Genomic DNA, 14,452 nt, shown 5'->3' with positions numbered 1-14,452 from the left:
TGTGTGTGTGCATTTACAAGTGTTAATGGTGTCTGCCTATCTGTGTTTGTGTATTTGCATGCAAACGTTTCTCTATGTGTGGCTGGTGTATGTTCTGTGTCATGGTTGTATGTGCACATGTACAGTATGTGTGTGTGCCTGGTAGTGTGTACATGTTTATATCTATTGTGCATTTCCTCATAGCAGCAGTGAGCTGTCACCATACAAACATACTGAATGCTACAGGAGCGATGATTGTAATGGAAGTAATTGACTTTGTATAGAGGAGCTGACCACAAAAGAGAGAAAAGCGATTTGAGCGACACCAGCCACAGTTGGTATTCGAACTTCAGCTACGATTATGGTAATGAGCTATGATGCGGTTCAGCGATTGCGGCATTGGAATTTCTGCATTCTGTTTTTAAAAGTCATACTCTGCTGCTGAAATCGCTCGTGTTGCTCTTGCTATGAAAACAGTCCAGCGACTCTTCGTAGCTTTTGTCTCTTCTGGTGTGTTTTACTCGTGTGATAAGTGTAGGCTGCTGCAGTGAACCCTATCATCATGGACCAATAAGAAACCAGTGCAGTGCAGTGAACCCTATCATCATGGACCAATAAGAGACCAGTGCAGTGCAGTGAACCCTATCATCATGGACCAATAAAAGACCAGTGCAGTGCAGTGAACCCTATCATCATGGACCAATAGGAGACCAGTGCAGTGCAGTGTTGTGTAGTGTAGTGCGGTGGAGAGTAGTCTAGAGTAGTCTAGGATTCTCAGATTTTCTGTTTCAGATTCCCCATACTGTACACAGTACATTAGGCAGTAATTGCACCAAAGACGTAGAAGGGGGACAGAGAAGCTAACTAAAAATAGAGAAAGAAAACAAGGAAGGAAATAACCAAATAAGCATGTTCATAAATGAATAAAAGGCAAACACTCTGCTGTGGCGCCCATGAGGGGTAAAGACTCGGCTCTAGAAATGTGAAAGCCACTTGTTCCGTGACACCAAGGTTCACGTTAGCCGGCTGTGGCCGGACATTGGCCGTTTTGCATGCATGAATGTGAATAAAATATGACTGGACAAAATGTCCGACAAAAAATGACTAATCAATCAGTAAATAATATGTGCTTATTTTAAATACTGAATGTTACAAAACACCAGTAATATGAAACTGAAGAAAGCTGAAAATAATTGTGAATAGCCTAAATGAACGTGTCATAAACATTACACAATAGTCTTGCTTGCGCTCTCATCCCCACGTCGTTGTCCCCAGTCAGGTTATGCTTCCCAATCATTTGACTCACGCTGGCTGCTGAGGAACAATTCTGCTTTTTGTAGCCCATTTTATCAATATATCAGTGAGCACAACAAAGGGCATTGCATTTGCAAAACCGTTTCATGCCCAGTTGCGAAGTCAAGCCTAACTGTTTGGGACTCAAAGCAATGGCATGCGCAGCATCGCATCACTTTCACTTTTACCTCTGCTGAAAAATGTAGGCAACAGTAGGGGGTCAAATTAAACATTTCAGAGAAAGATGTGCTCACGAGAAGTCCCAGCGAAAGAGCATGCAGGGCTTTATAACTTTTTTCATCACCGGCCAAAATGGGATGTAACTCACACGCCCACATAGCCTATATAGAGCGTCGAACGGAACATGTCGATTCCATTACTTTTGAGAGCGCAGGAACACATCGCAATACATTTCAAATAGCGTCGTTAGGCTACTGTTACTGCACTACCATTACAGTCATCTCCTTGTTACCCAATTTGAGTAGGGAAATCCTTTTCGGGTTTGCTGCCAAAACACAATGTTTTCAGTCGATAGGCCTAACTTAGGCTAGATATGCGCACAGCACGCTGGCTGGTTGCTTTTTTTCTCTCTCTTTCAGTTCTAGCTCTCGGGTATGTGAAAGAGAGCGTGCGTTTGCTCCCCTTGCATACAAGGAGGGCTCTTAATTTACACCAGCCAACTGACCAAATGCTAGTGAAATTTAAGTTTTGCTGGTAGAAAAGACTCAATTAGGGAGTGTGTGGTTGGCCATAGGAGGGAAGGTCCATTAGATATTCCAAATGTCCGGTATTCTACAATACAGCCGGCCACTTGTCCGGCCAGTGGGAATTCTAGCGTGAACACTGCGTGACACCGCCACTTATGTACAACGCACAGAGAACACGCATGCACACACACACACACACACACACACACACACACACACACACACACACACACACACACACACACACACTTGATTATTCGCCTAATTGCTCCTCCCAACGAGGACGGGGACCACTGAAGGGGTCTCTCAGCTATGGAAGATGTAACACACTCCTGGGAAGACATATCGCACGCACGCACGCACGCGCGCACACACACACACACACACGCGCGCGCACGCGCACACGTACATACACACACATCTTTGATATTTCATCAGATCGTAACACCATAACAAATGCATGTCATATCTTCATACAGTAGCTCCAAAATGTGGATAAAGGATTATTATATCATATTGTGAAAACTCATACACACATACATCATAGCACTCTGACACACACGCATGCACGCACTCACACACAGTGACAGTGACAACAAAGCCTGTGACAATAGTTTTAGTAATTTATTATGCGCTATTTTGACCATAACAGCAACAAATAATGTGTAAATTTGACTCTGAGAGTTCAAGTAGCGGCATGAAGACCGATACCACTACATTGAGGGGAGGAAGAGAAGAGGGCAAAATCCTCAACAGCCCAGCAGTTAACAGCCCATACACGAACACCATCACTTCACTAACTACAACGACACAGAACTTTGTTTACAAATAAAATTGATATTCTTATGTCTTCAATAGAATTGTTATCCTCATGTCTTCAATAGAAATGTTCTTCCTATATTTTCAATAGAATTGGTATCGTCATGTCTTCAATAGAACTGATATTGTCATGTCTTCAATAGAATTATTATGTCTTCCACGTGGTGTGCTTTGCCACTGATGTTTCCTTCATTACTAAGCTATTCTCCCTTCTTCTGTACTGCAACATTCAGTGGATCTCCACAGGCCTGCCTGAAGGTGTGTGTGTGTGTGTGTGTGTGTGTGTGTGTGTGTGTGTGTGTGTGTGTGTGTGTGTGTGAGTGTGTGTGTGTGTGTGTGTGTGTGTGTGTGTGTGTGTGTGTGTGTGTGTGTGTGTGTGTGTGTGTGTGTGTACCTGGTCTAGTTTCCAGTGGAACTCTGCTGGTCTGAAGGTGTCGACCTGAGTGAAGTCTCTCCTCAGCAGGAACACCAGCCGACAGTTGTGGACATACAGAGAGTAGTGGTGGCGGTTCATCTCTGATACACACACACACACACACACACACACACACACACACACACACACACACACACACACACACACACACACACACACACACACACACACACACACACACACACACACACGCACGCACACACGCACACACACACAAAGTCATACAGTCACAGTCACAGACACAGACACACACACACAGACACACACACAAAGAAAAGAGAGAATGCACATTAGGCACATTATGAATAGCCCACTACACCATCTCACCAGCACACACACCCCCACATTACAAAACAAACACAGGAGATGATTAGTAAAGCAGTTATTGCCAAATGGTGTGAATGTCACTCCATAAAAATCTGCATCAAACCCACAGCTCTGAACACAACCGCTGTCACTGAGGCGTGATGGATGACATGCGATGATACCCGCAGTGCCAGGCCCCTAGTTGGAAATGCCACCTCCTCATATGGTCTGCAATACAAACCCATAATTACTGCGGATTAATGCAGAGGCCTACCGGGCCCAAGCCCAGGGGCCCAATGCCATCCCCTAGTCCAGGGGCCCAATACCATCCCCTTGTCCAGGGGCCCAATGCCATCCCCTAGTCCAGGGTGGGGGGCCCAATGCCATCCCCTAGTCCAGGGGCCCAATGCCATCCACTAGTCCTGGGGCCCAACGCCATCCACTAGTCCTGGGGCCCAATACCATCCCCTAGTCCTGGGGCCCAATACCATCCCCTAGTCCAGGGGCCCAATGCCATCCCCTAGTCCAGGGGCCCAATGCCATCCCCTAGTCCAGGGGCCCAATGCCATCCCCTAGTCCAGGGGCCCAATGCCATCCCCTAGTCCAGGGGCCCAATGCCATCCCCTAGTCCAGGGGCCCAATGCCATCCACTAGTCCTGGGGCCCAACGCCATCCACTAGTCCTGGGGCCCAATACCATCCCCTAGTCCAGGAGAGGGGGCCCCAATGCCATCCCCTTGTCCTGTGGTGGGGAACCTATGTCTCGCTACCTTGAAGACCGTTGAAGTCGAAACGCAACCCAGCCATGAAAAAAACATCAAAAAGGATTTTGGGCTGTCTTTGCCATAACCGAATGTCACTTAATGATAAAGTCATAAAATGTTTATGACACATGAATGACTGCATTATGACACTGCTATGACATTGTTATGTCATGCTTATTATATGGTTGTGACGTCATCTGTCGAATGCTCCATTCATTTCAACGGGGCTCCCCAACGTTCGGACGTCTGTTATTTTTCGATAACGGACGGGTTGGTCTATAACAGACCGCTGTCAATGGCAACAAGACTTTTCACTGCTAAAGCGACTTTTCAACAAGACTCTAATCAGCTGCTGTGATAGACAGCACCCGTTGTCCTGGCTACCGCTGTCAATGGCAACAAGACGTTCACTGCTAAAGCCACTGGCTTGTATACAAAGCGAATGTGGCTAAAGCGAATGTTTCATATCACTCCGCAGGGGGTCCGGTCTTTTGTCACTCTAATCAGCTGCTGTGATAGACAACACCTGTTGTCCTGGCTAGCCTACCTAGCTGTTGCCTAGCGGTGTTCCACAACGGCACTGTTTTGTTTTGCGCAGCAACAATCTTAACATTAAATAGGTCTAAAGAAATGTCCCCGCATGTGTGAATCATTTAAGTATATCCATATAATAAGCGGGTTAACTTTCGGCGAGTCGGTCGCTTTGTGGAATAGCAGCACTTCAGAGAGAACAAGACCCCTCCGCTCCGCGTCGGGGTCTAAAGATTCTCTCTGTCGTGCTGCTATTCCACGGTAGCGACCTTCTCGCCGAACGTTAACCCTTACATATGACACCTGCTTCAAGTTAAGTGTTACCGAAAACAAAAAGAAACCTCATGGCTATGGGATGGCGTTGGCATAGTGACGTGATTATGGGCTGCTGGGCTTGTTAGAGACTCACACATCTGCTGAGCCGTATTGACTCCTGACACTCTGAATTACATGCGGAGTGTGAGCCACGGACACCAAACACTTCTCAGCTCAGCTCTCTGTTAACGTCACTCAACCAACACCCCAGGCCACTCCTGTTCTCTCCTCTCCTCTCCTTTCCTCTCGACTCATCTCCACTTATCTCCACTCCACTCCTCTCCTCTTCTCTCCTCTCCTCTCCTCTCCTCTCCTCTCCTCCTCTCCTCTTCATTGTATAATTGATTAACTCTCAGCGTGATGCTCCAATCGATGAGCTCAGGAGTGTCGTTGGTGGCAGTGCCAGCGGCAGTCCTGGCCTCAGTGCCAGCGGGGCCCAGCAGGGCCCAGTAGGCCTGCCTGCCAGCCCCAGCACGCCTACCAGCCCCTGCCCCAGCATGACTGCCAGTGTGCCACCCCCAGCCCCAGCATGACTGCCAGTGTGCCAGCCCCAGCACGCCTACCACCCCCAGCCCCAGCATGACTGCCAGTGTGCCAGCCCCAGACAGAGCTCAACCACCCCAGCCGCCCTCATCTCCATCCCCTCAGCCCCAGCCACCCCCATCTCCACCACCAGCCCTATCAGCCCCAGCCTCAACGCCAGCCCCAGCCCCAGCGGCAGCCCCATACTCTAGCCACCTCACTGCCAGTCCCAGCCCCATCTCCTCCTCCTCCTCCTCACCTGTCTCCTCCTCCTCCTCCCTCCTCCCCTGTCTCCTCCTCCTCCTCCTCCCTCCTCCCCTGTCTCCTCCTCTCACTCCTCCCCTATCTCCTCCTCCTCCTCCTCCTCCTCCTCCCCAATCTCCTCACCTGTCTTGTCTGAGTTGCATAGTAGCGTCTACTTCTCTTCTTCCTCTTCCTCCTCCTCCTCCTCCTCCTCTTCCCCCTCCTCCTCTTCCTCCTCCTCCTCCACCTCCTCCTCTTTCCCCTCCTCCTCCTCCACCTCCATCGCCTCACCTGTCTTGTCTGAGTTGCATAGTAGCGTCTCCTTCTCCTCCTCCTCCTCCTCCTCCTCTTCCTCCTTCTCCTCCTCCTCCTCCTCCCCTATCTCCTCACCTGTCTTGTCTGAGTTGCATAGTAGCGTCTCCTTCTCTGCGCGGAGGCCGGGGCTGGGTCCGTGCTTCATCCAGGTAGCGATGGTGAACTGGTCCGTCAGGTTGTGCGGTACCATGCGGTCCGGAACGTTGGCCGCCTGCCGCCCGTCAAAGCGGAAGATGAGGTCACTGTCGCGGCCGCTGTCCGTCAGCAGCGAGGCCGTCCAATTGGTCGAGGAGCTGGGGGCGGGGAGCAGGTCGGTGCTGCCCGAAGCGGCGCCTGCAAGGAAAGATTACAATACAGTACATTATATTACCGGTAGATGCTATTACATTACAGGGCTTTTTCTGAACGGGGAAATAGGGGCGCTCCACCCTCATACCTCCGTGGGTGCACCCTCATACTTGTATTTATATATATATATATTTGAGCACCCCTTATAAATTTCTCATTCATGGGGGGGAACACCCCCCTTCACCCCCTGTAACCTGCCATGATGCTCCCTCATGCCAAAAAATCCTAGAAAAAGTCCTGCATTACATTACATTACTATACAATATATTACATTACATTGCATTACTATACATTACATTACATTACATTATTATACGGCCCTCTAGAATGTTGCGAGAGCTTCCATTCACTTTCAATGGGCGGCCCAGACGTTCGGTGGTCATTATTTTTCTATAGTGCCCGCAAATAATGACTGCTGCCAATGGCAACGAGTTTGTCACTTCAGGGATCACTCCGCATTTTGTAAAGAATCCCAATCGGCGATTTATTTCAACACTTTTGTCTCATCCTGGCGAAACTAATAATAACAACAAAGACCCTCAATGTTATCAAGATTCATGTTCCAACAAAGCAACCTGTCACTGTCCACCTGCCGCTGTCGTGGGGTTAACAATCAACCTGAGGGGGAAACCACTGACACGATTCAAACATCATGCGTACTGTACAGTACAGAGAGAGGGGTGAGAGAGCGAGTGGTGGGGGGTTAGAGAGGAAAGGCACCTTTACAATTTAATGAACATGCACTCACATCATATGAAGAAAATAACATCCTATTTATGATGGATGCTTTGCATTCCCCAAAGCACACCCTCTTCCCCGCCTCTCCCCTGCCACTGATTCCCCACCCCACCTCATGTAATGTGCATCTCCACATCCATTTCCACTAGGCAATATACATTTCCAATAGAGAACAAAAACAAAACAGGACAGGTGATGCAAACGTTGGCCTTGCTGGGGGCACTGGTCTATGGCCAAGCCTTTTACATACCATGTACACACTACTTTCCCTAATATTGTTTTCTTCTTGTACTCCCTCTTTCTCTCTCTCTCTCTCTTTCTCTATCACCTTGGCCCCTGTGCTTGTCCCATCTCCTTTTTCACACTCTATTTCTATCCTTGTTCACTGGATATTTTCTCTCCGTCTCTCTTTCCATCCTTCTTCACTGGCTATTTTCTCTCCATCTCTCTCTCTGTCTCTGGGGAAGCAGGAAAGAGCAGTTCTGTCATCTCTGTGTGATTGCCTGTCTGCCTCTCTGCCGCCGTGGAAACCAGTTTCTCACCTCTGTGGCTGGTGAGAAGTGCACACTCTTTTTTTCTCCATCTCTACCTGCCTGTCCTCTCTCTGCTTATATTGCTCTCTCTCTCTCTCTCTCTCTCTCTCTCTCTCTCTCTCTCTCTCTCTCTCTCTCTCTCTCTCTCTCTCTCACACACACACACACACATGCTCACTCACTCACTCTCTACTTGTCTCTCGCTCTCTCAGTCACCCTGACATTTGTCTCTCTACTTGCTGTGTTTCTCTCTCTCTGCCTCTCTCACTCCCCCACTACCCCCTCCTGTCTCCTCTGAGCTATCCCCACTCCCCCCTCTTGTCTCCTCTGAGCTATCCCCAGTCCTCTACTGCCCCTGTTTCTCGTGCCTGTGTGCTGTGGTCACTTTATCTTCTAGTGGGCCTCAGTGATACTGAATGGCCTCCGTGTCACGATGGTGACACAAGCAGAGCGATGGGAAGGCAGCCGAGGGATGAATGGAGGGGGGGAGGGCAGAAAAGAGAAGGGATAAAAGGGAAGAGAGAGTAGGGAAGAGAAAGAATGGACGAAGGAGAAGCGAAGCGAAGCGAAGAGAAGAGAAGAGAAGAGAAGAGAAGAGAAGAGAAGAGAAGAGAAGAGAAGAGAAGAGAGGAGAAGAGAAGAGAAGAGAAGAGAAGAGAAGAGAAGAGAAGAGAAGAGAAGAGAAGAGAAGAGAAGAGAAGAAAAGAGAAGGAGAGTTGGGAAGAGAAGAGAAGAGAAGAGAAGAGAAGAGAAGAGAAGAGAAGAGAAGAGAAGAGAAGAGAAGGAAAGAGGGGACGAGAAGAGAAGAGAAGGAAAGAGGGGGTGAGAAGAGAAGAGAATGAAAGAGAAGAGAAGAGAAGAGAAGAGAAGAGAAGAGAAGAGAAGAGAAGAGAAGAGAAGAGAAGAGAAGAGAAGAGAAGAGAAGAGAAGAGAAGAGAAGAGAAGGAAAGAGGGGAAGAGACATACTGAGTCCTGGCGTTCTACTATCCTCCTCAGAGATCCTCACACTTTATTTAAAGTAAGAGGGATGGGCCTCAGCTCATTTACCATATATGCAATATTTATTAATTTATTATTAGTTTACTAAGTTATATGCAATAAATATCTATCTATTTATTTATTCATTTATTATTTCCTTACTTATTTATTATCTCCAATCGATATGGGCCAATAAACATATGCCCTGGCATCAGCTGTGTGTGCCCGCTTTGCTCCTCTCCTACCCCGGGTGAGTGAGTGAGGTCAGGCCCGTTTCTAGGATTTTGGGGGCCCTTGGCAAAGGGGTACTCGGGGCCCTGGGCATTTTTTTTTGGGGTGGGGGTGCTCCTGACGGGGCAGCCACGGCGCCAGAATTTCTGTTTCGGATGGGCCAGACCATTTTTGGATTTTTGGTCATTGTCACATACTGTAGCCTACCAATACAACATCATGTCACATGGAAACATAATGAAACAAACAAGTCACCTAAGACAGTGTTGTGGCTATGCAGGGCAACACATGCATGAAGGGCAATGAATGCATTAAGAGCACGCATACACCAGCATTTTTTCGGTGAGGAAATGCAATCTAGGTATTATGATAACTAGTCCCTCCAGTTCATTTTATGAAACTTTATGAAGAAAGACCTGGGAAAATATAGTCCATTCCATTCAGTAGGCTCATCTCAAATGACAGTAGGCCTATATGGCCCAATCAGGTTTTTTTTTTACCCTACCACGAAAATCATGATCTGCATTGCCAATCACAAATAAAGAATGGTCTAATCTTTCCAACCACTTTGAGAATCTAACCGAGGGTGCTCCATTTGTGCAAAACGAAATATTGACTCGTAAAACAATAGGCGTAGCCTACAGTTCAGAAACTCAAGGCTGAGAAACGAATGAGCAGGCACAGTGGGGTTGGGGATGTGATATTGGTAAGCATGAATTCTGTAACCAATTGCCAAGGGGGGTCTCCCCGACTAGGCTATATTTTTTTCGTATTGCATCCATCACGCACTTGAAAATACAATCCAAATGTTTGTGTTATTAGTAGTACCGCAGCAAACACGAATAGGCAGCGACCAAGGATCACTGAACAACCTCCGCGGTTGACAACTGTGTTATAGGGACCAATATCCCGGTGTCCTTACCTTGCGTTGTCTTGACCGCAGAATGTATCCCAACCTCTAACTGTAATCCACGCGTTTCCACAATCATGGTCCCAAATTCCAAAGTGTAACCCAACATATAGTAATAGCAAGAAAGGGACTATTGTGCTACAATTTAGCTATCCCACTCATCGCACTTGTGACTCCTGTTATCCGATAGGCATTACATTGTTCATTCGTTTCTTCTTGCGTTTGTCCACATCCAAAACAGTTCCGTGTCGAAAAAATGTGCGTTATTGAACAATCGACGTTTGCAGTGCTTACAGCACGTGGATGTTTTTGAAAACATATGTAAACTGTAAATGAAGCATCTCGCTGTCTGTGCGGTAGGTGCGATGTCAACTGGCCTGGGACAGTCTGGTGGTTTGGCAGCAGTACAGAGAGTAGCCTAATGTGTCGTCTTCAAGATTAACTTTTATTATAAAAGCAACTGTCTCCAAAAATGTAATGTAAACTGGCGTCTGCGTAACATCCAGTGAGAGAGATTGTGTCGCTCCATTTTCAGTTTGTATTTGCGTGGAATATGATGCTTGAACCAATTGGAAGGGGGGGCCCTCCAGATGGGGGTACTTTGACTATATTGTCGATGCGCTCGCTGTTCGGCAATTGTCATTTTCACGTTGTCGCTGATGCAAACCTATTGGAAGGGGGCCCCCTCGAGCAAGGGGGTATTAGGGAGGCGCTGTCGCTTCCCTCGCAGCAGAGCCCTTCATACAGGCGACGGTGCCATATTATGAAGCTATTTAAAATCGTCATTGCTGTTGGGTACATAACCTGTCGTCCTTGGGGGCCCCACCTACTCGGGGGCCCTAGGCAACTGCCTACATTGCGTACCTTAACGCAACGGGCCTGAGTGAGGTGGCCTATTTTCTCAAGGTATTGAAACGACAGCTAAGCTGGCTAAAAGGGTTTTCACACCTGGTCCCCTGTAAGAGAATCAAATTCAGTCCTCTTTAAGTGGACCAAAAAGCAACCGACAGCAAAAGGACTCAGTTCGGTTTTTGTTCATATTGTGAGTGTATTACAAAAAGAACTGGCTGATTTTTCTGGTCCTAGTAGGCATTTATGGTGTGTCACTCTTCTTTTTTTTAAATAACACCCGGTCCTAGAGCCCTCCTTAAGTGATTACACCAAGTCACAAGTGTAACTTGTCAGAACTCAAAAGCGAACCGAACTGAGACCACGTCAACCAAGGTCTCTTCCGAGAGGTCTGGGTACGCTTTGGAGCGTTCACATATGCGGCAAAATGCTGAGTCACTACTCTGAGTTCACTTAGGCGGCTGAAAGGGACCAGGTGTGAAAACGTTGTGAATGAGATGCTGTTCAATAAAGCCGGCTTTAAGCATTTTCACAGCCGCACTATCAGTCTCCACTCCTGACCCCAACTCTCCTCCTCATACCACTCAGCATCGACCAGCTGCTCCCTGTCAGACAAGTTGAGCAAAAAATCACATGCAAAAAGGAAAGCAAAAAAAATAAGCACGACCAATGCTGATGGGATCTGTGGGGTTCTCTGCTCTCGTTAGTGAATATTCATTGCAAGAGGCAGCTGACATAATTCAATTACCGTGTGTATAAGTAGTTCAGACGTGAGAGAGAGAGAGAGAGAGAGAGAGAGAGAGAGAGAGAGAGAGAGAGAGAGAGAGAGAGAGAGAGAGAGAGAGAGAGAGAGAGAGAGAGAGGTGGAGGAGGTCTCATTCTCAAATCTCAAATCTCATTCTCCCCAACAGCTCTTAGCTCTCCTGGGGTGCCTGTTTCTGTTGAATACTTCCACAAATTGATGTTGCTTAATGTAAAAAAAAAACAATTATAATCTGTTTTATTTTATATTAGATAACTATTATGGTCTGTAGCAAACTCCCGTCTCTCAGCGCTGCTGCATACTAACGAAGGCGGAGAGCAGAGTTGCCAGATTGGGCTGTTTCCCACCCAATTGGGCTGTTTAGGATGATGGTCGGCGGGTAGCAAAGGATTAAAAAAAGGCATTTGGGCGTTTGTTTTCTGCAGATCAATGGCCATAGAAATCAATAGAATTAAAGGAGCACTCCCGCCAATTTCAATATGTTGTTGTATTGCTCACGCTACCCTTGACTTGTCAGTACCCGGTGATGCTGCATTTTTTGGATCAGACCTTTCCGAGATATGAGCTATTCTAATGAGGGCAGCTTTTGTTTACATTTTTTTTTTAAATGAACATAGGCCTACTCCAAATATTTTCCCAAAAGGTATTGCTGTTTGCTAGCTGTCTGCTGATGTTGCATAACCTTTTGGATGTTTTTGGGAATAAATAAAAATATTTTTTTGAAATGTAAACAAACACCTGCCCCATTACAATGACCAGGATCTCGGAAAAGGCTGAAAAAAAAAAAACCTCAGGTATTGACAAGTCCAGGGTAGTGTGAGCATTACAACTGCATGTTGAAATTGCCTGAATTTACCCTTTAAGTTCAAATTGGGCAGGATTTAGTGGTTACAGGCAGGTTTCGAGCATTTTTCGGACTGGAAATCATCCGCTTCATCTGGCAACCTAGCTGGAAAAAGACCTCCTGCATACAGATGAGCTGCGTATGGAGGAGGGTTAGCGAGCCATAACTCAGGCACTTAAGGACTCGGGCCAATAAACTGCTATTGCTGCGTACTGCATATTTAGAGGGGACGGACTCTGATTACATCGCAGCTCCTCTCCTCTCCTCCGCCTGTGGAGAATATAAATGTCCCAATGGTGGAGATGTCACGGAATGGGGTGGCGGGCGGTGCGTGTGTGTGTGTGTGTGTGTGTGTGTGTGTGTGTGTGTGTGTGTGTGTGTGTGTGTGTGTGTGTGTGTGTGTGTGTGTGTGTGTGTGTGTGAGAAGATTGGCAGGGATGGTACAGCCCATGAGAGGCGTGAGAAAATCAGCAGCCTGAACCACTGACAGGTGGGCGGGCGGTTGGGCGGTTGGACGAGCGGGCGGGTGCACCCATCACTCAGAATCCAGTCCAATCTGGGTTCATTTACTCCCCATAACAATGATTTATAATCCAGAAACTTCAAAAAAGGAAAAAGCACTGACTTAATTCTATCTCAATTTCAAGGGCTCCTACATTGTAATGGCCTAAACTGCAGTGGCCATGGAATTCTGCTTAGGTTCAGAAAACTTGTTTTGCAATTTTTTTTCTTTGTTCAAAATATCAAAATCATTTTCCTTATAATAAAGAAAAAAAAAACATTTATCTAAATGATGTGCCACGCTCCCCTTCCTCATTTCGTCTCGACAGGAGAACCACAGAAGATATGTAGTTCAGGAGAACCAGTGAAGACACACAGGAACTGCATTCTTTAGAAGCCATAGGAGTGTTTGTGTTTCGTAGCCAGACACACAGGAACTGCATTCTTTAGAAGCCATAGGAGTGTTTGTGTTTCGTAGCCAGACACACAGGAACTGCATTCTTTAGAAGCCATAGGAGTGTTTGTGTTTCGTAGCCAGACATACAGGAACTGCATTCTTTAGAAGCGGTATTTCGTAGCCATACACAACGTCATTTTGGGCCCCATGAAAGATTTAAATTTTGGGCCCCATGAAAGATTCAAATTTTGGGCCCCCAAAATAACAAATAACAAATTATGTCTGTAACACCTTCCAAAAACAAGTATTTATATAGCGCAGTATCACAAGTGAAGTTGACTCAAAGTGCCTTAAAATACATAAACATATACACATTCCCACATTAACACATTGACTACCAAGTCACAGGAAAACCCATTTTTACTTCCCATGCGTTGTCTCCCAAATCAGGAAAACCCGTTTTTTTGTGTGTGGATTTTGAATCTACACATTCTAATGCACATTCTGTGTGATTTTCGTAATTATGTGATGAACAGAACTGACATACAGTAGATCATGAAAACGCCAACAGTCAAAACTCCTACAAAGTCATGATTTGGATATTTCATCTGTGCAGCTTATCACAACACAGTATTTGAGAGTTATTGTAGCAAATTAAATCATGCACACTTCCTGTTCACGTCAAATCAAGTTGCTTGAGTCATCAAAACATACCTAGCGTCCTGTCAGGGCTTTGCTAGCTTATCGTAAACACAGGCCTACAGAAGGATGAGGTTTGCTGTCATCAATTTTGGGGTAAAAATGGAAGTTTGGAATGAAAACAGCACAACACAGCAGCAGAAGTCTGTCTATCAGCTGTCTGTTTTTCAACGCCCCCTCCCAGGCCGCCCCAAAACCCTCTGAGTGGGCTGTAGAGCTCCCGTTGAGGAACACTGCAATAGCTGAACAATGACAATACCTCCAGATGGAAATAGCAAAGAATAGAAAATATAAAAAAGTAAAGCTACTATGTGCAGCCCATTATGCTGTTCCCATTGAATGATCCCTCAACTCTCAGTGTAATTACAGAAGAAATGGCAGCGCTCAAGACCCAAACACTTTCATTTCTGAGAGTGCGTTCCCTAAATTGGG

The 14,452-nt window shown here is 46.6% G+C and overlaps 1 protein-coding gene across 1 annotated transcript in view; it reads right to left on the bottom strand.

The window, feature by feature from the left end:
- clstn2a (calsyntenin 2a) overlaps positions 1–14,452 on the bottom strand; it is a 335,228-nt gene that overhangs the window by 67,671 nt on the left and 253,105 nt on the right. The window contains exons 7-8 of the mRNA XM_063219781.1: positions 6,305–6,562; positions 3,193–3,314 (exon numbers count right to left, since the gene is read on the bottom strand). Of these exons, the coding sequence (XP_063075851.1) occupies positions 3,193–3,314; positions 6,305–6,562 (380 nt within the window). The remainder of the gene's footprint in view (positions 1–3,192; positions 3,315–6,304; positions 6,563–14,452) is intronic.

The sequence above is a fragment of the Engraulis encrasicolus genome, chromosome 16 (genome assembly GCF_034702125.1).
Source record: "Engraulis encrasicolus isolate BLACKSEA-1 chromosome 16, IST_EnEncr_1.0, whole genome shotgun sequence".
NCBI lineage: Eukaryota > Metazoa > Chordata > Actinopteri > Clupeiformes > Engraulidae > Engraulis > Engraulis encrasicolus.
Note: the sequence above shows the minus strand (reverse complement) of the source record. Positions and strands in the feature narration are given on the sequence as shown.